Source organism: Leuciscus leuciscus (genome assembly GCF_965113295.1).
Source record: "Leuciscus leuciscus genome assembly, chromosome: 7".
Classification (NCBI taxonomy): domain Eukaryota; kingdom Metazoa; phylum Chordata; class Actinopteri; order Cypriniformes; family Leuciscidae; genus Leuciscus; species Leuciscus leuciscus.
Window position 1 is genome coordinate 30,242,259 of NC_138731.1, and position 25,947 is coordinate 30,268,205.

General features: G+C 40.3%; 2 protein-coding genes across 4 annotated transcripts; one reads left to right on the forward strand and one right to left on the reverse strand.

Annotated features, from left to right (window-relative positions):
* Positions 1-163: 163 nt before the first annotated feature.
* Positions 164-25,282, reverse strand: dcbld2 (discoidin, CUB and LCCL domain containing 2). The gene is made up of 15 exons (XM_082175260.1): positions 24,973-25,282; positions 22,009-22,233; positions 21,291-21,428; positions 17,884-17,935; positions 17,731-17,803; positions 5,603-5,736; positions 4,551-4,591; positions 4,127-4,342; positions 3,916-4,040; positions 3,319-3,466; positions 3,109-3,237; positions 1,858-1,951; positions 1,712-1,758; positions 1,518-1,631; positions 164-1,434 (listed from the first exon to the last, which is right to left on the reverse strand). The coding sequence occupies exons 1-15, from the start codon at positions 25,076-25,078 to the stop codon at positions 1,061-1,063; spliced, it is 2,016 nt and encodes a 671-aa protein (XP_082031386.1). The 5' UTR covers positions 25,079-25,282; the 3' UTR covers positions 164-1,060.
* LOC309502746 (uncharacterized protein) lies at positions 8,644-15,835 on the forward strand. 3 transcript variants are annotated; one of them, XR_014207387.1, is made up of 3 exons: positions 8,644-8,912; positions 9,135-15,522; positions 15,745-15,835. XR_014207387.1 is itself a non-coding variant. In XM_082175249.1 (2 exons), exon 2 carries the CDS (start codon positions 9,298-9,300, stop codon positions 15,190-15,192), a length of 5,895 nt encoding a protein of 1,964 aa, XP_082031375.1. In that variant the 5' UTR covers positions 8,644-9,034; positions 9,135-9,297; the 3' UTR covers positions 15,193-15,835. The 3 variants fall into 3 exon arrangements, 2 of the variants coding, with proteins under 2 accessions (XP_082031375.1, XP_082031374.1); XM_082175249.1 differs by having other exon boundaries at positions 8,644-9,034; positions 9,135-15,835; XM_082175248.1 differs by having other exon boundaries at positions 9,135-15,835.
* Positions 25,283-25,947: the final 665 nt, after the last annotated feature.

Below are 25,947 nucleotides of genomic sequence, written 5' to 3' on the forward strand. Positions count from 1 at the left end.
TATATTTTTTCAGTACCTAATTTTGTTGTTTGTCCTAATGTGGATTTGCACATTTTGGGAGCACAGAAAACAAACACTTTCTTGACAGTTGTCATTGCTCATCTCTTTGCATAAGCAAATGATGATTTTCATTATTTATTCTTCTATATTATTTTAAAAAAAAAAGTATTTTTGTTGTGGATGTCCCAATTGGGATGTAGGATTTGCACATTTTAGAGAGTTAAATAAAAGGATATATTTTGGTTGCATTTGTAAGTTAATAAAACATATGTAACTGAACTATGAACTAAAATAGACATAAAATATCAATATTGATCACAGGCCCCTTTATCTAATAAAATAGTAAATGTTTTGCAGCATGTTATGAGGTATTAGTAAATATCGTATTGCTAGCTCGGAGAATCAATGATGAAATGTCTGATTTACTCCCAATAAGTTGGTATAGTGCACTATTAAGGCAGCTGTCTATTAAGGCAGTACAAAGCAAGTTAACTCACTAGGTTATGGAACAGAAGTAGAGAAACCAGTATGTGTTGCTATGTCACAAAGAAGGCACCTATGTAACAGCAGAATACAATCCAACAGTGCAAAATGACAGTGAATCACAGTGTTATGAGAGTGTTTGTCGATTAATTTGAAATTTGATCATTTGTTATTCTGCACAAGGGCGGTTTTGATGAAAATATCTTTGCCTAAGAAAAAAAAAAAATGTGCCTGACAATGAGCGATCGAGATGAATACATCTCCGCTCTCAGAAAAATGCACAGATATCTAAAGACTCACAGTTTGATAGCAGAGCATAGTCACATATATGCACTCGTACATACACATTTAGACGCATGAACACACAAAACACCCACCAAACACAGTAGTGTAACGAGATCTCTGCTGTTCTCTCTCTCCTGACATTCCTTTGTGTTATTTCAGTGATAGGACTTGCGTGGCGTACAATTTGAGATGGCTAGGAGCGGAACGTTTGCGCACATTCTGATCTGCAGATTTCTAGGAAAGGTAGTGTTCAGCCGAGGGTTTCCAAAAGGGTCCACTCTTCTGTGATTGTTCAGTCTATTTTCTGACACGGTGCATTGTGGGTATTCTGTGGTACTTGGTACAACTGTCCTTCTGTGGGTGTGGCTTGATCAGATGTGCTCTTGGGTGTGTCATAGGCTGAGCTTGCTGATTGGCTGCTGTCTGTCCGAGCCACTAAACCACGGCCCCTGAATGGTAGAGTGCCTCCTGATAGGTGGTTTGCCCTGTCGATCATGATTGGCGTAGCGTATTCAGTGCCAGAAGCAGGAAGGGGCTCAGCGTAAGCATGGTAATGTTCCGGGGGAATTGGTGCATCATACTCCGGGGCATCGCCCTCTTCAGGTTTAAACGTTGACCTTTGTCCGAGAGAGGCCATGGTACCGGTGACAAGCGGTTGGGCGTATTCTAAGCAGATGGGAAAGGCAGAAAATAGATTGTTAAAGGGTTTGTTGGGACCAATATATCTATAAGTTTGTTTGCATATGTACCTGCAGGCTCCACTCGGGGTCTCTGGTGGTCCACTCGGGCTGTGGAACTGTAACGAACACAGTCGTCTCCATCCAGCTTAGAGGGCAACAGCTGTTTCATACTCTTCCACCACACTAAAACAACACATTTAAACACATTTAATAATTAATGTAGGGGAAAATGCATAAGAGGAAACAAGTGAGAACAGACGCACCTGTGCGTTCCCAGTGCGGCAGTTCATAAGTCACCTCTGGGCTTTTTCTGTAGGTTTGAATTTTTATGAACAACAAGGTTTTAAAAGGAGGCTGAAATATTTTACTATTCAGATACCAAATAATTTGAGATGCCTTTTTTACTGACCTGTTCTTCCACAGCCACGAGCACACCATCACTAACACCGGGGTTGTCAGAACCAGCACTAAAACAGGGACCAACACTGCCACCAGTGCCACCTCTGCAACATTTACACAGCACATTAATAACATGAATCTAGCGTTAGAACGGTTCAAAACCCTAGTGAGCTGCCTACCTAGACAATGTTTTTAGGCATCATAAGCATGCTCCTGACATAAAGGCTATTCCAGTTAAATGTTACATCTGATTACAAATATTAAATATTCAAATGTATGCAACTGTGTCTAAAAATAAAACAAAATAAAGTGTTTTAAATGCTGCAAAGTGAATTTTGGCATCATAACATTATAATATACAGTATTTAAAAAAAACAGTATATTCATACAAATTGGATACAAATGGAGATTTGTTAAAGATTAAATTTAACAGTGTTATCAAATTATTAATGTATAAAATATTATGTGACTAAGTTAATGGCAAAGGTAATCTAAATGTTAAATTGGAAAATAAGCATGCACAATTAAATATCACATGATACTGAAAAATTAAATGAAAAAAATAATATCAGTGCCGACATATTGTGCATCACTATCCAATATCTAGATAGCACTGCTTGTGCCCTTTGTGGATAAGACAATTCAGAAATTTTCATGCAAGATGACAATGATTTAAGGATTGATTATATTGATTATAAATATTGTATTCAGTATTAAACAGTATTCATAGATTGAATCGACTAATTAAAAAGGGATAATTTCAACCAATTATTATTTTTTGTTGTTGTTTACTTTGAGTTTAAACTTGGCAACATACTAAAATGAGACTACTGGAATCAACAGTAAAACCTAAATCAGTGCACTTCATATGAGAAGCACTTTTTGTGTGAAAAGCGAGTTTTCGAGAGAGGTCTATATAAAACATCTTAAATCAGTCATTTATGATGTTCCATTTTACTAAGAAAGCTGTCTGAGAGGCCATTCAAACAGAACACGTTTTGCATTCACTGCGCTGCTTTTCCATTGTTTTTTCTATGTAAACATGCGCTAGATGGACATGTTTAACACCGTTCTAAAAACCTGGTGCTCAAGTTCAAAGTAGTTCAACTTTTAAAAAACATGACCTTTTTTCATTTCGCAAGCCCTGCATCTTGCATTTTTAAACAAATGACCCCTTATAAAGTAGATGTCATTGCCTAAATATACGGCACAGAAGCTCACTAGCACATATGTTAATTAACTTAATAAACAATGCTTTTACCATCATGAGAGTGCGGAGGCATGGTGGTGTTTCGGATGTTGGGCGTGTGTGTCGTCCTCTCCTGCAGGGGGGGCACTGTGCTTTTTCTGCGAGGGGGAGGAGGGGCTGGATGGAAGATTCTTGGCCTCGCTGACCAACAGAAAGAGATCCAATCATGTTTAGCATAGCTACTTGGCCAAATCGGAGACAGATTTCTCAGATTAGTCTCACCTGCATGCGGCTGGCAGCCCAGCAGCTCCATTTTAAGAGCAATCCTCTGGTGCCACTGGAAGGGACATATTCTGATAAAACGTGCTTCAATTGGAGGAATAAAGTTGTTCCGTACTTCCTGGAAATAGTTGGTGTTGCCTTGGAAAATCTGTTACAGAGACACAAGGACACATTGTCTTGGCAACAAAGAACATTTGGCCTCAGACCAAGGTCCATCTTATTTACGCCAAATCAATGCGCTTCTCGTTAAGCTCCCTGACAGTCGATGGACATTCATTATTAATGACCACAGAGTGCACTTTAATTTCAGGGTCCTTAAACCACAGGAATGTAAAACCCTTTTTCCTGGAAATATACAAACAGTGATGTCATTCTGCAGCAGTTAGAATACGACTATACACACACACACATATATACATGCATATATATACATAAAATCAAGGTGGTAGATGGGACAAGTCAAATGTTGATAATACACACCTAGCTAATTTGATACTTAAAAGAAAAAGTAACTTTTTTTCATTTTACCCGATATTTTTATTTTTTAGGTGCATTACAATACTATATCCTCCAGAGTACTAAGGAAATCCTCCATACCTTGTTTTTATCTGATTCCACTTCTTGATAGGGTTTCCATTGCCGTCCATCATGGCTAAATAACACCTCATAGGACGAAATGTAAAACTGATATTCTGGGAGGGTGGAGCCAGTGGTCATAATACCTGAGAAGTACATTCGACTGAATGATCAATCAAGACATACAGTAGATCAAAACACTGATCTTTTCTCTCTCATACACAAACTCTACCTGTTATTTTTTTCTCTTTTTTCAGGTCCACTTGAATCCATTCTTTTGTGTCGCTGTTGGCTGCTGCCCACGGGCGTCCCGGTGTTTTGAGGCGGGCCCCTGTGGGGCCCCAGACGGTGGGCTCCTTTCCGTGACCGCCCCATTCCCACTCCGACGAGGCTGTGATCTGAGAGTCGCTGACCACCCCCGACTCCATACCCAAAGTGCCATAGCAACCTTACAGAGAGATAAAATGAAAGTTTCTATTATTAGATCATCAAGGTGTAGGTCATTTCTATAGAAGTGACAGGAATAAAGAACAAACTTCTTTATTAAATCAAGTTATATAAACTTTTTTTTTTAATCTATTTTGGTTTCTGGAGAGTACTGCACATTCAAAAAAATAGAGCAGACAAAAAGTTTTATACATTACTGATTCACTCACCGCTAGTCTTGAAAGTAAAAAGGCTTGGGGAGAGATTTCCACTGTAAGAGGGAGAAAGACACAGAGCTATCATTCTGTCTACCAATCAACTTATTACATAGATTGACACAGGGCTATCATTCTGTCAACCAATCAATCAATTTATTACACAAATGGGAAAAAACTCAACCAAAGAAAGGAATCAAACTAGGTTTGAATTTCCAGAAGGAAATACCAGTGCTTGCAAGGCAGCAAAATGCTTTAGTAAGTCTAGGTTGTGGGCTTCGATTCGGTTTAAATGAAATGCTGCATCAGAGATGTTTTGCACACAGCATGATTTGTACTAGATTTGTACATGAGAATAAACACGATTTTTTGCAGTGTAGACGGCTATAGAAGGTTGCAAATAAATGCATCCAGTATGCAAATGTTAAGCTGTCACTTATGCTGTGTTCACGTCATGTCGGAATTACCATAATTACCAGATGACAATTTAGAGCAGTTTGGGTCCTCTGACTCAAAGTATTTGTTTCTATGGCAACAAACGATTCATAAAGCCATGTGCTGCTTTGATGTTTATGACAGTACTTAATCATTAATTCACCTCAATGCATTTTTGCAAAATAAGAGTGCAATATATGACTATAGCTTTCATAAAATCTTGTAAAATCATAAAATGCTTTCCAACTTGAAAGTACAAGGTCAAGAGAGACAGATGGTTTTTACTAGTTAGAAAACTTGCAATTAGACTAATTCCATAATTGTAAAAAAAAAACATAATAGACATTACAAAAATAATAACAAAAAAATATATATCTAAAAAATATATATATCTATTTATATTTTTATATATATATATATATATATATATATATATATATATTTTTTTTTATATAATAATGTTTCCTAATGCAAAACCCCTGTATTAAGCAGTTCAACTGAATAAATTTGCAGAACGAATAAGAAAAAAGTTTAGAGACATTTCAAAACTGCAATGCCTTGCAAGCCCAGTAATCAAATTAAATAGATTTTCCCATGAAGAAAGCAAGCAAGAATGCAAATGGTATACTCACGGCACAGATGTCACATTGTTAGCCAGTGAGCTTTCGTAGTGTGGGATGCCTTTGCTGCTGACCACACTGATTTGCCCCCCCAGAGTGTTGGAGACCACACCCGCATGAATACCGGCCAGACAGAGTGGAGAAGACTGCAGAAAGAGACGGTGAGACATTAAGACAGCTGACACTGATTCACTCACCTAAAACCCACAAGCTGTGACTTGGCATGATGAGGTCACATCCTTGAAGCAGAATTGCAGTGGTATCATTTATGCCACTATGATAAAGAATGATGGATGAATCATAAGAGGAACTTCTTGCAGAGTTTAGACTGAGTTACACACAGAGTTCTCACAGGCCACAAACACATTGTAAAGTTTTGGGAATGACAAATGCGTATACAATGCTGCTCAAAGGTTTGGGGTCAGTATGATTTTTTTGAAAGAAATGAATGCTTTTATTCAGCAAGGATGCAATAAATTGATCAAAAAGTGACAGTAAAGACATTTATAATGTTACATAAGATTTCCCATTTCAAATAAATACTGTATTTTTGACGTTTCCATTCATCAAAGAATTCTGGAAAAAATGTATTGCAGTTTCCACAAAGATATTAAGCAGCACAACTGTGGACAATAATAATGTTTCTTCTTGGGCAGCAAAATTTGCATATTAGAATGATTTCTGAAGGATGGAGTAATGGATGATGAAAATTCTGTTTTTCCATCACAGGAAAAATTCATTTAAATTGTAATAACATTTCACATTACTGTTTTTGCTCCTTGATCAAATAAATGTAGCCTTTAGTGAGCATAAGAGATTTCTTTAAAACATATTTTACACTTACCAACCCCAAACTTTTGATTGGTAGTGTATTTAAGGGAAAGAAACTCATTAAATGATCTTTCAGTGTGTGCTGTGTACAGAATAAATGAGTCGCTCATATAACCTTAAACTCAGGGTTACTGCAGACATTGTGAAAACCATAGTAACATGTAAGGTGTTTTTCAACAAACTAATCTTGGCGACCAGAAACATATTATTATTCTGTAATTCTTAGTAAACTACAGCTGACAAATGTACCAATTAGTTTTTGTTAATTAAAGGGATAGTCAACCCAAACCTTAAAATTGTGTCATCATTTACTCGCCCTCATGTTGTTCTGCATGTGGAACACAAACTAAGATAAATAAGATGTTTTGAAGAATGTTTCAACTGTTTGAAAAAAACAAAAACAAGATTGGACCCCACTGATTTTTCTTGTATAGACGTTTTCAAAAAAGAAGAAAGTTTCCACAGTAGAAAATTAGTCAAACAGGTTTGGAATGACATTAGGAGGAATAAATGATGACAATTTCTCATCATTCATCTACTTTGTAGAGTTGTTTAAGAAAAAAAATTGGTTGCCGACATGAATTTGTGAATTCTAAAACTAAATTATGTTGGTGGTCCATTAAAGAATCATGTCAGATGCAACTTGGTATTGGGATTAGGTTTCAATTGTGAATGTTGACTATACAGTGTTATTCTGCATGCATTTTGGGGATTATTGAAGAAGAATAGCAATAAAGCTTGCCAGAAAATACAACTCATTTAGCAGCTTATGAGGTGACAGGAAATGTAGCACATTTGCCATCTGCTGTGGCAGCACATAAAGGACAAAATGCAAGTATCATTTACACACCTAATGTGCACCCTTCCCTCAATTTTGTTGAATTAGAGCTTAAAAGCTTCATGTCTTTCTTAATAAGTTGTCTGTGTCCAAAGGATGCACAATTAATCAAATAAATAATCAAGACTGCACACTTCAGTTAAGGCTGAAATGTCTGTAGTGCATGTGAAAGCAATATAATCAGAGGCATTTAAATCAGTTTTATAAGCCTGTCAGAAAGAAAAACACTCCTAATAAACACTTTTAAACAATCTGATCCACAGATGCGCGTTTTATGTTTCACTTACATTCACGGTGACACTCGAATGCACATCATAGTGAAATCACGACTTCCAAAACTCATAAGCTGGAGGACTTAAAGCACTCAGAGGAGAAATGACAGCCGCATCTATCTGCAGTGCATACATAGCCAGAGCCACTTGCTGCCCGGCACTGGAATAATAGTAAAATTGCTAGTTTAAAAAGGGAAAAAAATACAGGTCTGATTATATACACACACAGAGTTGGGACTCCAAACCAATAAGAGACCACAAACACTAGACAAACTCTCAACACCCACACACACTAGGCAAACTCTCAACACCCACACACAACGACACCGCAAACACACACCACTTCCTCTGGGCAAAATAAAACACTGCTCTGACCACAAAAAACTCGGCACACACACACACGCACGTTCGCAAGGCGTCATATGGGCCCCACTCTAATTCTGAGGGTGTATCTGAGCTGAGAAACAAGACTGTTGTCAGCTGGTCTGCATTAGAAAACCATTCAGCCAAACCTGATCTAACATCTCCCTGAGAAACACACTGTCATACACACACAAAAACACGCGCACATACATCCAAACACACAGACGCGCATACCAACACGCCCCTAGGAGACCAAGAGCTCTGAAAGTGACACACAGAATCATTTACAATGACTTAACTTCAAAAGAACGCCTGCTTCTCGCTCTGTCTTTCTCTCAAACTCAACCACGTTCAAGCTTAAAAACACGCTCTCAGAAGACAACTGCCTATTGTGTTCAAACTGACAAATTCACATGTGAAATCATCCAGTTTAAAGCAAACAGGAAGCATTAAAGCAATGATGAGGTCATCAGAAATGACCTAATGTACAGATAAAACAGTGTGTGGTCACTCTTAGAAATATTCTGCTGTTAAATGCAACTGAAAGCATCTTCAGCATGCTTTTGCTGACCACCGACAATCATTTTGACTTAATTTTTAAAAACATTCATAGGCGATGCACTTACAATGGATGCCTGATAAGAGAGCAGGCAGAAACGCTAAATTAAATAAGTGTTTAAAATATGCTATTGCTTTGAAGTATGAGCAAATAGTTAAACATTACATGATATAATCACTTATGTTCTGCCTCTGTTAGAGGCTGTGTAATAATTTACGATGTACATTTACATTTATGAATATTATAATTTCGTAGTTGTTTAATATTCTGTATAAGTTTCATTTTACTTGCCGCTATTATGCAAGTTCCTATGTGGGGACTTTTATTTTGACGCGTTTCCACGAGCAATGCGCATCGGGTAACAGGAAATAACGAGCTCATGGTGCAGTGAACGCGTGAGAGATGTTTCTGTTGCATTTGCGTCAATCTTTCTTCTAATCCCTGCCGTAAGCATTGGCTGTAAGTTAATTTGAATCATTTATCTGTTTAGTGTATATTGCAGGAGTTAAACGTGATATGTAAATGTTTATGTTATTGCAGATTGGCGCTAGTGCGCTGTATGGATAATGCTTCTAACCTGAGTTAGCAATGTATCTATATACATTTTACTTGTTACATTGTTAATAAGTATGTCATTTTGATTTCTAATAAGTTTTTTATATTTCTTTCATTTATTTACAGTTTTACTCGGTTCAATGGCCGGTGTTTTTGCCCATGTAAACTGCAATACTATTAAAGGAGCAAGACGCTCATATCCTGGCTCTTGAACAGAGTTTGGCTTGCTGTTTATATATATTCACACTTCGAAAGCAAACATATATAGAGAACAGTACAGTAAAAAGCCATGGATCAGCGGGTGCAAGAAGAAGTTACAGATGTAAACATGGAAAGTGGAGGAAAAGAAAAGGCATCTTCAGAGGTCAGTTCTAAACGCTCATCATCTTCCTCCAAGTGTTCTGTAGCCAGTGCCGCCGCTAGAGCTAGAGCCTCCGCGGAAGCTGCACGTGCCAAGATGGCGTTTGCAAAAAGACAACTTGAAATGAAGCAGGAGAAAGCCAGGCTGGATCAGGAGAGAGCTATGGTGGAAGCCAGTTTAGAAGCATTGGAAATTGAAAAGGAAGCTGCGGCTGCTCTGGCAGAGGCTGAAGCGTTAGAGACAGCAGTAGCAATGGAACGTGACGACAGTCGCAGTGAAAAGAGCATACTTTCCTCACATGTGATTTCAATGAGAACAGAAGAATATGTGAAACACCAGTCTCAGGTGAGCTCTGACTTTGCTACCTTACCTCTGAATAACTCTTTGTTAACCTGTGTGAAGGAATCGACTCCATGTGCGATTGGAAAGTCTGAGAGCAAGAACGCTGCATACGACGGCGGCACAGATACCGTTCGGGAGCGGAGCATAATCTGTCAAGGTGAACGTCAGCAGCGAGCAAGATATCCAGAGTCACAGTACAATCTGCCTCATTCCATACCAAATACTGCATCTAAAGCATCTCCAAGTCAAAATCCTGCTTCACAAAGGTACGCAGTCCATCCAGATATGCAGCATTTCTCTCAAAGTCAAGCCGTGCCTATGTTAGACTTTGCTAGATTTGTAGCACGTAGAGAGCTAGTCACCACAGGACTTAGTAAGTTTGATGATAACCCAGAGAACTTCAGAGCATGGGAGTCTTCATTTGTTAATGCTACACAAGACTTACAGCTCTCAGCCAGTGAAGAATTAGACTTATTAGTTAAGTGGCTGGGGAAGGAATCATCGAATCATGTGAGAAGGATTCGAGCTGTGTATGTTACTAATCCACAAGCTGCTCTTCAATTGTCTTGGACGAGACTTCAAGAATGTTATGCCACTCCTGAAGTGATAGAAAGTGCTTTATTCAAGCGCTTAGATAACTTTCCACGTCTATCTCCAAAAGACAACACACAACTCAGGGAACTCGCAGACCTGCTCATGGAGCTCCTTGCAGCTAAAGAAGACACATACTTACCGGGGTTAGCTTATCTCGATACCCCTCGCGGTATCAATCCCATAGTGGAGAAGTTACCAGTAAGTTTGCAAGAAAAATGGCTGTTCGCTGGTTCACGTTTCAAAGAAGAGAAAAAGGTCAGTTTTCCCCCATTCTCGTTCTTCACTCATTTCGTTTGCAGTGAAGCTAAAGCCAGGAATGATCCTAGTTTCAAGCTCTCAAGCAGTAGTTATACAGCCGTCAGAAACGAAAAACCCCTCTATAAACACGGTGCTAGCAGAGTTCCTGTGTCAGTGCACAAGACAGATGTGTCCACAAATGATGAGTCATATTCAGTTAATGTGAAGGACACTATCAAGAAAGACTTGACAAAGTACTGCCCTATTCATAACAAATTGCATCCTCTGTCAAAATGCAGAGCCTTCAGAAAAAGATCATTGATGGAACGCAAGAACCTGCTGAAAGAACATAAAAGATGTTTCAGGTGTTGCTCTCCGAGTCATGTAGCCAGAGAATGTCTCATGATCCTCAAATGCTCCGAATGTGATTCTGACAGACATTGCACAGTTATGCATCCTGACATGGCCCCACCCCTCTCTACACCTCCGATGCATGAACCAAACACAGAACAACAGGTCAATACAACCCCAGAGGTGACTTCAAGGTGCACAGAAATTTGTGGAGAAAGTACTTCAATGCGATCCTGTGCAAAAATGTGCTTGGTGCGTGTATTTCCTCAAGGACAGCAGGGACGAGCCATCAAGATGTATGTCATCATTGATGACCAGAGCAACCGCTCACTGGCAAAAGGAGAGTTCTTTCGTCTGTTTGGAGTCCAGAGTAACCCCTCTCCATATTTGTTGAGAACATGTGCTGGTTCCATAGAAATGTCTGGAAGGAAAGCAGTCGGCTTCCAAATAGAGACGCTGGATGGTAAGATGTGTCTTGATCTCCCTCCTCTAATAGAGTGTAACGAGATAATGAGCAGCAGATCAGAAATTCCCACTCCAGAGGTCGCCCTTGTTCATCCACACTTGAAACCTTTGGCACAGTTCATCCCAAAGCTAGATCCTGATGCTCAGATCTTAATATTGCTTGGAAGAGACATGATCCGTGTACATAAAGTGAGACAACAAATTAATGGGCCTAACAATGCACCCTTTGCACAGCGGTTGGATCTAGGCTGGGTGATTGTAGGTGATGTCTGCATTGACAAAGCTCATAAGCCAATGGTGAGTGTCTTTAAAACTAACATCCTGGAGAATGGTCGTCCATCTCTTCTCACTCCATGTCAGAGCCACCTCAAAGTGAAAGAGAAATTGTGTCATGGTGGGGAGCAAAAGTCTGTTGTTTTTTCCCATTCGTTCAATGACGCTACTCATTGCATGCAAGATAAAGATGAAATTGGGCTCAAGGTATTTGAGAGAAGCAAACATGATAACAAACCTGCCATGTCTTTTGAGGATGAGATCTTCTTGAAAATCATGCAAACAGAGTTCCAACAAGATGAACAGAAAAACTGGGTTGCTCCTTTGCCATTTCGGTCACCCAGACCATTACTCCCAAATAATCGGGAACAAGCTTTGTCTCGCCTTAATTCTTTGCGTCGCACCCTGAGCAGAAAACCTGAGATGAAGGAACAGTTTTCTGCTTTCATGGAGAAGCTCTTTCAGAACCATCATGCAGAAAGAGCGCCACCTATCCAAGAGGATGAAGAATGTTGGTACTTGCCCATCTTCGGAGTGTATCATCCGCAAAAACCGGGACAGATACGGGTGGTATTTGATTCCAGCGCGCAACACCAAGGTATTTCTCTGAACAATGTGCTCCTCTCAGGCCCTGACCTAAACAACTCTTTGTTAGGTGTGCTGTTACGGTTCAGGAAAGATCTCATTGCAATTATGGCAGACATCCAACAAATGTTCTATGGTTTCCTGGTGAAAAAGGATCACAGAAACTATTTGAGATTCCTCTGGTACCGAGACAGTGACTTGAGCAAAGAAGTGGTAGAATACCGTATGAGGGTACATGTTTTCGGGAACAGCCCTTCTCCAGCAGTGGCCATATACGGTCTACGGTTAGCTGCACAGCAAAGTGAGCTAGAGTACGGAACTGACACTTCACACTTTGTCAACCGACATTTCTACGTGGATGACGGTCTCATGTCCTTTCCAACAGAAGCTGAAGCGATCGACCTGCTCAAGCGCACTCAAGAATCGCTTTCCAAGTCGAGACTTAAGCTCCACAAGATAGCTTCAAACAGTGTCAAAGTGATGCAAGCTTTCCCACCAGAAGACCTGGCTTCTGGCCTCCAAGATCTGAATTTTGGAAATGAGATTTGGCCCACTCAAAGAAGCCTGGGTTTATACTGGGACATAAAAACAGATACCTTCACCTTCAAAGTTGCAACTAACAACCAGCCCTACACTCACCGTGGAGTGCTCTCCACCGTGAACAGCATCTTCGACCCTTTGGGTTTGGTGGCACCTGTGACAATCCAAGGCAGAGCGCTAGTACGTGAGCTGGCTAAAGAGGTGCATGACTGGGACACAGCCCTTCCTGAAGAGAAAAGAAACAAGTGGGAAGAATGGAGAACTTCACTTCAAAAGCTAAGCAACATTCACATCACACGCACATACCTACATCATTCACTCTCTAACACTTCATACACTGAGTTGTGTGTCTTTTCAGATGCCTCGAACTGGGCCATAGGGGCAGTGGCTTACATTCGAGCTCTGACTGATGGAGGCGAGGCCAAAGTCGGATTTGTGCTGGGCAAGGCAAAGTTATCACCTCGTCCTGAGCCTTCCATCCCTCGCCTAGAGTTGTGTGGAGCGGTCCTGGCTGTAGAGATGGCTGAACATATCCTTGATGAACTAGACTACAAGCCGAATGCTGTGAAGTTCTTTTGTGACAGCAAAGTAGTCCTGGGATATATCTACAATGAGTCCAGACGCTTCTTCGTTTATGTGCACAACCGGGTTCATCGGATACGCCAGTCAACTTCTCCAGATCAGTGGAATTATGTGCCCACTGATCAGAATCCAGCTGATCTAGCGACAAGATCTGTGGTTGCATCACAGCTTAATGACACTATATGGTTCACAGGACCCAGCTTTCTCTACGAACTGCCCCAAGCGCAAGATTGTGAGTTCTTCGAACTGGTGAATCCTATGGTGGATGCAGAAATCAGACCTTGTGTGACCAGCTTCATTACTCAAATTGATAGAAGCCACTTCTCAGAACGATTTCAGCGCTTTTCAACCTGGGAATCTTTGCTAAGAGCCGTTTCCTTTCTGATTCATCAAGCACGTTCTCACACGTCAAGTTCCATCAGCACATCGCATGCGTGCAAAGGATGGCACCAGTGCAGCGAAATACGCACTCCAGAAGAGCAGGCAACCGCTAAGAAACTAATTCTTCTACATGTCCAGAAAGACCTATATCCAGAGGAGTATGCTGCTCTGAAGAGGAACGAACAAGTTTGTCATTCAAGTGGGCTGCGGAACCTCGACCCCTACATCCACGACGATCTTTTGAGGGTTGGTGGACGTCTGAGACACTCTTCTCTTGAATCAGAGGGGAAGAATCCAATCATCCTCCCAAAGCAAAATCATGTTGCCAAACTGTTGGTGAGTTACTACCATTCCAAAGTGCACCATCAAGGCCGACAGATTACGGAGGGAGCAATTAGATCGGCTGGCTTGTGGATTGTTGGAGGGAAAAGACTGATAAACTCCATTCTTCATCGTTGTGTGACATGCCTCAGACTCAGAGGAAAGCAGGAAGTCCAGAAGATGGCAGATCTACCTCCTGAGCGCCTCAGTACATCTCCTCCATTTACCTACGTGGGGTTAGATGTTTTTGGTCCATGGACAGTGGTCACTCGACGCACCAGAGGTGGGGTAGCGGAAAACAAAAGGTGGGCTATACTCTTCACGTGTATGAGTATACGAGCAGTACACATAGAAGTTATAGAATCCATGAACACTGCCAGTTGCATCAACGCTCTGCGACGGTTTTTCGCTGTGAGGGGACCTGCAAAACAGCTCAGGTCGGACAGAGGAACCAACTTTGTCGGAGCTTGCCAGGAATTGGGCATGCAGCCACCAAAAGAGAACCAGCCTAGTCTTCTGAAATACCTCCATGAGAATGGCTGTACGTGGGAATTCAATCCTCCACATGCTTCCCACATGGGGGGAGCGTGGGAACGCATGATCGGCTTGAGTCGCAGGATTTTAGATGGTATGCTGTTGCAGAAGAAACATGCTCACTTGACTCACGAGGTACTTTGCACTCTGATGGCAGAGGTGTCCGCAATCATAAATGCTAGACCTCTGATTCCCGTCTCTTCAGATCCCTATTCTCCATGCGTACTTACTCCAGCAATACTCCTTACTCAAAAGCCAGGAGTACCCGTCCCAATTGAGAACTGCACTGAAAAGGATCTCCTAAGATGTCAGTGGAGACAAGTAAACGCATTGGCCAACGAGTTCTGGAGCCGATGGCGAAAAGAATACATCAGTACACTCCAACCTCGACGCAAGTGGCACGAAACTCACCGAAACTTGCACATTGGAGATGTTGTGTTGTTGAAACAAGCTCAGTTCCCAAGGAATGACTGGCCTTTGGGCTTAATCACATCCGTCTTCCCGAGCAGTGACGGAAAGGTCCGCAAGATAGAAGTTAAAACAACCTCAGGTGGTAACGTGAAAACATTCTTACGACCTATTTCTGATGTGATCTTACTCCTAGCTAAAGAGGACTAAGTAAGACTAACCATGGACTGCTATAGTGGCATTAATAATGCCAGGTGGGGAGTGTTCTGCCTCTGTTAGAGGCTGTGTAATAATTTACGATGTACATTTACATTTATGAATATTATAATTTCGTAGTTGTTTAATATTCTGTATAAGTTTCATTTTACTTGCCGCTATTATGCAAGTTCCTATGTGGGGACTTTTATTTTGACGCGTTTCCACGAGCAATGCGCATCGGGTAACAGGAAATAACGAGCTCATGGTGCAGTGAACGCGTGAGAGATGTTTCTGTTGCATTTGCGTCAATCTTTCTTCTAATCCCTGCCGTAAGCATTGGCTGTAAGTTAATTTGAATCATTTATCTGTTTAGTGTATATTGCAGGAGTTAAACGTGATATGTAAATGTTTATGTTATTGCAGATTGGCGCTAGTGCGCTGTATGGATAATGCTTCTAACCTGAGTTAGCAATGTATCTATATACATTTTACTTGTTACATTGTTAATAAGTATGTCATTTTGATTTCTAATAAGTTTTTTATATTTCTTTCATTTATTTACAGTTTTACTCGGTTCAATGGCCGGTGTTTTTGCCCATGTAAACTGCAATACTATTAAAGGAGCAAGACGCTCATATCCTGGCTCTTGAACAGAGTTTGGCTTGCTGTTTATATATATTCACACTTCGAAAGCAAACATATATAGAGAACAGTACAACTTATCTGTGCAATTGTGCAACCTCAAGAGCCTGAAAGACCATTTTCTGCAGCTACCAATGTTTTCAATGACCAACCTTTTCTAAAAAGATGCAGTTCACTGAAGAAAGAATTTCTAAATAGCTTCTCTCTTGCACCACATTAATACACATTCCTTATGGAATGAAGGACAATTTTTATTAACATTGCTGAAGAATGTAAAGAATTCAGACGGAACATTTTCAAACATGGATCCAAAGAGAATATTTTACTTTGAAGAGCAATATCTGAATCACCACAGTTAAAGAGGATAAACAAACCATATAATGATGAAGCAAGAGCACCCGCACTTCTTGTGTCCCTGAGCGGTGTCTGGTTTGTCCGAGTCAGATATTTTCAGTGAACTCAATGACTCAATCAGGTCGCAGTGGTTCTCAAATTGAGAGCTCACTGGAAGAGAAGATTAGCAATGAATAGCGGCTTAAAATGTCAGTCGTTTTCTGGTACAACTTAAGAAGACTTGGAATATAGTGCATAAGTCAAATGGAGCACTTTTAAAATGCCTTTAGTGTACTTTTACTTCATTTTTTAGGCTTAAAAGCTTCGACCCTCTTTCAATGTAGCGGCATGAAAAAGAGTGACTAAAGCCCAAAGTATGCTTTGGTTAAGTGTATGCTAGGGTATGCGTACAGTGCATGTGGCGTGAATTTCATCATCAGCATAGTATGCTAGTATTGCATGTGCACAGACAGATTCTTCTAACTGCGCACCCTGTACGTTCAGTTCGCATGTGTGCCTTAATTTTAGCACTAATTAGGGGACGGGGGAACTGAACAACAGCAAGAAAACCACAACAATTGACGTCCGCGTTGACAAACGCTTGTGTGAGGAGAATTAAGAGATACAGACAACTCTAGTTTAAAAAAGTACATTTGTATCGGTCAGTCTGGAGAGAAATAGCACAGACACTGGTCAAAGATAAAGACTTTCAAGTGTGCATGAGTCAAGCGTCCGTGCTCGCGCACACTTATCAACTGCAGTGTTCGGCTATTAAAGACTGCATGTTCGGCTGTACACATTTTTTTGCGTTCGCGTCAAAACTGAAGTATACTTTAGGCGTAACACATTATTTCTCCAAATTAGTTTGTCCACAAGTTGGCAACACTGGCCCAGCCACTGTTTCACAAGTAGTGAAAAAAAGAAAAGAACCAGAGATGGAACAACAACAAGAGCTACAACCCACCCAGGACCGCAACAAAAAAAAGATTAGCGATAAAGTGAGGGAATAATACACGCAACTCAACAGTACAACTCTAGAGTACAAAGAAAGGCATTTATCGCTCTTAACTTCTAGAGAGAAATAGCAAAACACTGGACAAGGATGAATCCTTATACTAGTGTGTGTGTGTTGACCACCTGTGTTTGCACACACTATCAAACAGAGTATACTTTGAAAGGCTGCATGTTTGGGTGTATGCGTATGGTCATGGTCACGTTGAAACTGAAGTATACTTTGCGCTTAGGGATAGTTCACCCCAAAAATGTGTCATCATTTACAAACCCTCATGTTGTTCCAAACCTTCATGAGTTTCTTTCATCTGCTGAGCACAAAGGAAGACATTTTGAAGAATGTTGGTAACCAGACAGTTGACAGTAGCCATTGACTGTAGAAGTCCATGGCTACCATCAACTATTTGGGTACCAACATTCCGCAAAACATCTTTTGTGTTCAACAGACGAAAGAAAGTCATACAGGTTTGGGACAGCATGAGGGCGAGTAAATGATGACAGAATTTTCATTTCTAGCTGAACTAAACCTTTAATCCAACATCCACTCAATAGTGGCATACTTACGTCTTTGTATCCGTGTGGTATGGTTCCCGAAACCTCTCCGAAATCAGTCAGGCATCCAGCAGGACAGAATTTACTGCAAATGCAGGTTGGGAAAATAAGACACACATACGCAAGAACATGCACACACACACCGACAGCTATAAATGTGGGTACCTGAACTCCGCTTCACTGAAGTGCTCTCCTTTCTCCAGACAGGTGATGAGGTCTGAAAGATGAAAAAAGAGAGATGCATTTTATAAAACCGCACATTAGATGGTTGCCATGGTAACTATTGATTAATGTCATCCTTCCACACAAAGAAAATATGCAGCCATTTGTGCGTGTGTGTTAAGTGCACACTGGCCATTCAGTAAGTGGTGTAACATATTGGTGTATTAGGTTTCATTTTTGTGGATAAAAGCCTCTATCTGAATGAACAGATCAATACCAACCTGATTTTCATCCGTTATTTTTTTTGAAGAAAAAGTGAGTGGTGCAAAATGTCCTGCCACAATTGTGTATGACTGTGTGAGCGCATCTAAGGTTCAAGGTATTTTGTGGTTTTATTGTACCCATTACTCATACCCACAGCATGGATTCATCTGTCTCTTTCCTGACTCATGGGAAATATGATCTCTCTCTCTCGCGCACACACGCAGTCTCTCAGTACTGCGGTAAACAGGTGTAGCTCCCACATGGCAGTGTGAACCCCTGACCTCAGACAGCCCCAGAGGTCAAAGTGCAAATGTCATTGTTAAGACACATCCAACACAAGAGTGCACAGCTGTGATTCCAGAGATTTGGAGGCTCAGGATGTGCCATGCTGTAAAGAGCACCTTCACAAATGTGCTTACACTGAAGTTTCAACAATCACAAACTGAAACTTTCCTGTAGCATTAGACATTATTACTAAATAACTAGCACTACTTTCTCATGCTTAGAGTTCAATCACATCACTAATTGAAAAAATCCAAATGTTTTCTCGTTTTTACGTGTACATTAAGGTATGTGTGACGTACACAGCTATAATATTTTAAAGCCTTAAGTATAGCCTACACTAGTATGTGTACAGTGCATGTGACTACAATTTCATTATTAGCATGTAATGTACACACACAGGCAGATTTCTCTCACATATGTTCCTTGAATGTTTTTTTTTTTGACTAATTAGTACTAACACACAATAGACCCAGCCTACTGTTTCACCATAAAAAAAGAAGAAAAAAAGAAACAGAGATGGAACAACAACTAATTATTGGAGACTGACTCTGCAAACTATTGCTCAGACTCTGAATTATGCGTTTCTATGGCAACATTATTAACACCAAAATCAAAAATGAATCGATTGTAGTAATCAATAGACACAACCACAATGTAACAAGGAAGCGTTCCACAAAGATGCGAACGTTTCTTACAATCTCGAGTCGAATCTCATAACTGGTCATTTCAACATGCCGTGAACGCAACTTATGTATGCTGTATACGCTAAGCATTCGCATTAAAGCTGAAGTATACTTTGGACTTCTCTAAATACTAAACTTAGACATCAAGACATCAATGCTACAGACATGGACGCTACTTTTCTTCATATTTAACGTAGGTGTGCTATTACTTATAGCCTAATTGCTATTACTGATCCCAGAAATTGAACTTCGAGACCTTGACTTGGCTTGACTTTCTAAGCAATCTGACTTATGATTTCCACCTGATGTAAAGATGAAAAATCCTAAAGTCACTGAAGGAGGGACCCGAGCCAAAACTAGGGACAAAAATATGACAGAAACTCAGGAGTTGGCAAGTAAGCAACCACCTGGCAACCGCCCACAACACCCTAGCAGCATGGCATCCACTTTCGCACAGGAAAGTGTTCACATTTGTAAGAAAATGGAAAAAATCTAGTTGCTTGGATGCATTTCCATTTCTGAGACATCTTTGCACAGTATGACATAAGAACCAACGGCCATTACATCATTTCCATGAATAACTTTAAATTATTGACGCATCTGTTAAATGAACCGCCTGTCATTCATAAGCTCTCAGGACGCACCCTGGAACCAGGAAAAACCCTAACACCCTGAGAGTCAGAAACATACTCCTGAAATAATCAGTTTCACATGATGTCCGTCACTCTCATCTGGACGGACAAACACACACAAAGTTTCCATAGCAGCTCTTTAAAGTGTCCCGAGACATCCAAGCCTACTTCAACAACACTAATTCAAGCTTGCACTTGCACACATACACTACCCTTTAAAAGTTTTTTTTTTAAGAAACTGAAATTTTCTTCAGCAAAACCACATAAAATTGATCAACAGTGACTTTTGAAATTCCTATTCATCAATGAATCCTGAAAAAGATTTCACTGTTTCCACAAAAATATTAAGCAGCACAACCATTTTTCAACATTGATAGTAAGACATGTTTCCTGAGCACCAAATCAGCATATTAAGGCCCGTACACACCGGGATGAATTTCACGCGCGATATTCGCCGACGTTTAACGCCTCGTGACTAAACAAAGGGCGCCAATGTGAGTGTGCACACCGGCGCGGAAAACGCAACGCGTAAAAGCGGAATTTTTTTTTAAACGCCTCGGGTTCGTTTTTTTGGTTTGACGCGCTGCGTCAAAAACTATCCGACCAATGAGATTGGCGCTTTTGCTCACGTGTCTGGAGCTTCTGAAGTTACAGTAAAACACAACTTGGGGGCGCTCAAACACAAAACGGTCTTGCCGAGCACACATACGTAACAGCGAAGAAGATATACGCCAAGTAGCGTCTCTGCCGGGAAGAAATGACGAGGAAGATGCAAGGCAAGATGAATGTAGAGCTGCTGGTCTCGTTGGTGTCGGAATAAAGAACTATATGACAAACGCGACAGCGACTACAAAAATCTTGTTAAAAGAGAACTGTTATGGAGTAAGGAGTGGTATTGCAGAGTATAGACTGTTATGGAGTGGTATTGTATTTCTGTTTTACATTAAGCGCCATCTAATGTCAGGGAATGAATTTGCATGTTCACTCGGCTCATCGTCAGCGAAAAACGCTTGGGTGTGAACACAAAAAACGCGTTGAAAAACGCTGGCGAATAACGCGCGCCGATATTCGTCCCGGTGTGTACGGGCCTTTAGACTGATTTCTGAAGGATCATATGACACTGAAGATTGTAATGAACAATTGCCGAAATAGAAAGGCAATAATACTAATCTTATTCTAAAATATTTTGCTAACACATTTTGCACCTAAAAGTGTATGCACTTCAAATCTCTTCTCCCAATTACAACAGCACCATAAACTGCAGTGTATGTTGCTGAAAGTTCCAGGAATATTGACTGACTTTTTATTAATTTAAAGAAAGACCTAGTTTGTTCAGTAAACTACTGTTTAATAAAACAACAACAACAAACATCACGGTTTGTTTCCCCCCCTGCTGTGCTGATAGCATACCAAACCGGGGTACGTACCGAACCATCATTTTTATGTACCGTTCCACCACTAGTACATGGTCTGTATTTACCCCAAGCTTTGAAAGAGGTGAAGACTATCAATAAATATATTAAAAAATCGGTTCCAGAATGGTTACCTGTGTGCTGACTACTGGTGTATGAGAGGAAGAGGCCACGGCCATTGTTGTGTGGTCCACTCATGAACTGAACTGTGACCCGATGTCCCTCCGACTTTATGACAGCGTCTCTCCATTCTCTCCCTCCACAAAACTTCACTGCAGAGAGAGAAATGAGAATGATACTCAATTTCCATTTACTTGGCAACAATTTGTACATTAGTGGACATTTTTGTTGCCATTACCAAGACCCTGTTTACAGCCATTTTTAAAGTTGATATGAAAAGGAAATTGCATACATCTTTTCTTCCATATTCTGATGTATATTAGAATGAAACTGCTTCTTGAACAAGAAATACTGTAGGGCATGACTTTGGGAAAGTGGGAATCGATTGGATCATTGTTGCTTGCTAATTGATGCGATCTTGTGGGTGCGAGTTCATATTTTTGCTTAAAGATTATAAGGGCACATGAATTTTGATATATGTATTGAGCACAGATAAAACATTATTAACAAACATTGCAATATTCCATTAAAAATAATAATAGTCAATTTTGATTTCATGGTGACTTTAACATCAGTTTCTGGTAATTTTTTGGCAACAAATGTTATTATTACCAGGTGTAACAGGCCTGTGGATCACAAAAGATTTGAAAAGTATTGGAAGTACAAATGGGACTGAGGACTAGGAAAAAACAACAACAACAAATGCACATCAAGTCCATAAGTGTTTCTCACCAATTTCTGTTCGTCCTGGTCCGATGCCATTATAAAGTCGCAGGTAAGAGACCTGGCAGTTGTTTGTATCGATATCAAGATCCGCAATGTGCACAAGGACTGTGAGTCCAGCGGTCACGCTGATTTCCCACTCACACACGGAGTGCGAGGGATAGGACAGAGGGTACCCCAATGACGCCAGGCTCCCACTGCCCACACCCAACACAGTGTGTCCACAGCCGTCCCCTGAAAAACATCCAGAAACAATCAAGCACCCTGCAGAGCTCAAATTCAAAGGTACTTATATATATATATATATATATATATATATATATATATATATATATATATATATATATATACATCATGCACCGTGATCTTAAAATGTTATTCCAAGGCAATTCAAAGAATACCATTTGACAAACAGAAAGTACCCAAATTAAGAACAGATATTTTTTTGTCACTTAAGACTTAAACTTCATTTGGTGAAATGTTTAGCTTGGAAATTGTGTAAAAGAGCTCCTTGTTGAATTTCTAGAGGGGAGAAACAGAGAGACATAGAGATGAGATCGCATTGCATTGCAGCTGCTTGCGCCGCCTGTCACGCGTTTACACACCGAATGAAACTCAGCTTGCGCTCTTGTTACGTAATCCTTGCTGGACAATATTCAGACCCCCGGAGCAAAAACAACAGCCCCCTCCACACACACACACACACACACACACACACACACACACACACACACCTACACCTCTAGACTCAGTGTTTCCCTCAGCTTTACTCCACCCACACAAACCTTAGGCTACATTTACAAAGTTTTATGCCCTGAACGCACTGTCAGCTAATTCAGATAACAGTCAGTATGAGAAACTGGGGCTATTTGTCACATGTTTCACTGAAAATTTCTCATTAGTACTTTTATTCAGCAAGGATGCATTAAATTGATCAAAGTGACAGTAAATATATTTGTAACGTTACAAAAGATATTGTCCTATAACGTCCTATTCATCACAGAATCCTGATAAAAACTTATCACGGTTTCTACACAAATATTAAGCAGCAGTTTATTTAACAAACTTTGACCTTTTGTGACAATATAACAATATTAAAGGCATGGTAGCCGATTTGTTCCAGAAACATTTTTTGTTATGCTGGTTGAATGTCTCTTCACATCCTGATAGCAATAACTAAGTTAAGTGTTATAATTATAAGTGTATAATTATAAGTGTATTATTATGTGTATAAATCTCGTCTGTGGAAGGCGCAGGACCATAAAATGTTTGTCCGATCATTGCAATATATATGCAATAGGCTAATACATTACAATGTCCAAATCGCATACTTTCTTGAGTAGGCACTTATTTTGAATATGTAATTACTTCACGACCGCTAAAAAGTAAGTTCTATACAGTGCGAAATACGAATGTGTGTATTATGAACGTAATCCGGACGTACTACATTCGTCATGTTGCCCTTATCATGTGTCCTACCAGCATTAGTTACATCGCTTCACTGCCATTCATAAATCCTCCTCCGTGGCCTCATGGCAAGTGGGTCATCCGGGTACTTTTTACCTACTCTTTTATTGGTGCTGTGAATTCAGACATACTTATTTTCTCACATACTGTTTTTTGCCTACTATATAGTAGGGAAGTATGCAATTTCAGATGCAACTGATGCCTTTCAGTGCATGCATTTTCATACCTCTGCGCACCCTGCTTGCGCAGACATCACACATCATCATCAGCGCGTTTCATGCTAGACAGACGTCAATCACTGAGCATCGCAACCGAAACAGCAGTTCCTCCTGAACCAAAACAACGAGCTTATGCTGCGTTCAAGCCATAACTACTGTAACATGGAAGAGATGGAAACCCGTAACCTGTTCTACTCAGAGCGAATCGTGACTCGAAATTATAAGTTTCAATGGCAACACAATCAACGCCGAAATGAATCTGCAGCAGTCAGGTGGTACAGGTCAGTTCTCTTTGAGTTATGTTCATTATTATTGTAATGTTATGTGCTTTGAGACATGAGGTAGTTTAATGCTGTCTCTCGTGGCGCTTTTGTTTGCTCCCTGCTGTACGCATTCATGCATTTTGAAGGAGGTGTGGCTTTGTAAAGCGCTATGAAGGGAGGGTGGGATCTTATGCTTTCAAAGCTAGATCACTATTGCTAGCCTCTCCAAAAATGACCTACTCTACCTTTTAATGGCTTTTTTTGGGGGGTTTGGAGGAAAAAAAATCTAGTAACAGTTCAGTACATGACAAATCGTGTGACATCAAAACGGTGGCATCCATGAGGGGGCAACTCGCTCCACGTAAAATCAAACATCTTTATCAAGAGGACTGATATCTGTAGTCTTCAACTTGTGTGAGTGTGCATATTTTTATGAGATTTCGCAGAAGTGCTGTTTTTGTATGTGTAAAACTAATTGGCAAAAACTTACTGAGTTAACTTCAGATTACATGAGAAGGACTAAATCTGTTAAAAAAACAAGTACTGCTGTTAAATGCAGCAGCTTGACACTGGACAACACATGAACTCACTACATATTTGGGAAAGCAGCGAGGGGCAGCGCGCGGCCCATGTCAGGCGTTGCGTCATCACGTTCTTCTGTTGCTCCAGCTGTAGCACAGCAACAATGTAAGAATGTAAGAATGCAAGAATGAACGCGCAATTATACAGCACAAACTCCGTTATTTATAGTGTTTACCCATTGGATTTATTACAGGTTCAGTCCTGCTAGTCTTGGTTAGTTACTGGTGTGGACTAGCTGTCTTGATCGAACACACAATTGTGATTATTCATGAACCGAGCCTGGGTTTGAACCTACAACCTTTCAGATACCACTATGTACCATTACACCACCCCGAGAGTTTGTTGTGAAACCACAATCGGTCCCAAACCCAGAGGTGGTGAAGCAGTTTATGAGAAGTTTCCCAACTCATAAAAACTTTAATCCCCATCGGAAGATCACGTACCCTTCTGCGCCCGCGAGCTTCTGGCACCGAGGAGTACGATGAAGACGATCAGGATGAAGACCGCAGCCCCTCCGGTCCCTCTGCCCACCATTACCGACGCGTCCATCCCAGCAGCCTGCAGTCCGAATGCATAATGCAAAAGTGTCCTGATCCAGCCGTGCGCGTGTCACAGTCCCGATAAGTGCGCGCGAGGGACCGTGTGTGTTTAGTATCTGGATGGTTTTATTGACGCTGCCTGAACTCTTGCGGCGCACGGTTAGAACAAACACGGGCTCTTCATCCCCCGATCTAATACACGACTTCCTCAACTTCCGCTCCTCCCACCACACAGCGGCCCCTAGATGGGAATTCTGTGGTATTCCATACATTGTTGTGGATAAGGAGTGATAATGGTTTGTTTTTGTTTGACAGAAATATATAACTTACTCAGAACAAAATGTCAAAGTTATTCTGGAAATAAAAACACAAGTAAAAGTAAATTATTAAAGCTGAGATGTTACGATGATTGTAAAAGCTACAAATAAATAAAATACATTGTATATGACCTTATTATGTTATTTTTTAGGCTATGGTTTCACTAATAATAATAATAATAATCACAATAATAATAACTTTTATGATGATTATGATTAACACTGAGTAGAACAAAATACATACAATTTGGCATTTAACGTTTACTTCAAGGAATTAATTAATATTTTTTTGATTCATTGATCTACTGATTTGTCATCTCAGTCAGACAAAAAAATTTATGGTTTTGACAAAATAATCATATTATGAATATCACACGTCTATTAAACAGTAGCTATTTTGTTTTTCTGGTTCATCAAATATCATGGTTGTACACATGATATAAGAAAATGTAGTCCTACCTAAGGCTGAAATATAGAAAGAGGACCTTCAGTATAAAGACAGACACAACTCTGAAATAAAAAAAAGAAGAAAAAAGAAAAGAAGAGGTAGGCTATTTAACCA

Excerpts from the sequence above, each read along its gene's own strand:
- dcbld2 (XM_082175260.1), bottom strand. The coding sequence starts at position 25,078 with ATGGACGCGTCGGTAATGGTGGGCAGAGGGACCGGAGGGGCTGCGGTC. Across the intron at positions 1,952-3,108 it reads GCCTCCGCACTCTCATGATG|AGGTGGCACTGGTGGCAGTG; the intron begins GTAAAAGCATTG and ends TAAATGTTGCAG. Across the intron at positions 1,632-1,711 it reads GCCGCACTGGGAACGCACAG|TGTGGTGGAAGAGTATGAAA; the intron begins GTGCGTCTGTTC and ends GTGTTGTTTTAG.
- LOC309502746 (XM_082175249.1), top strand. The coding sequence starts at position 9,298 with ATGGATCAGCGGGTGCAAGAAGAAGTTACAGATGTAAACATGGAAAGT.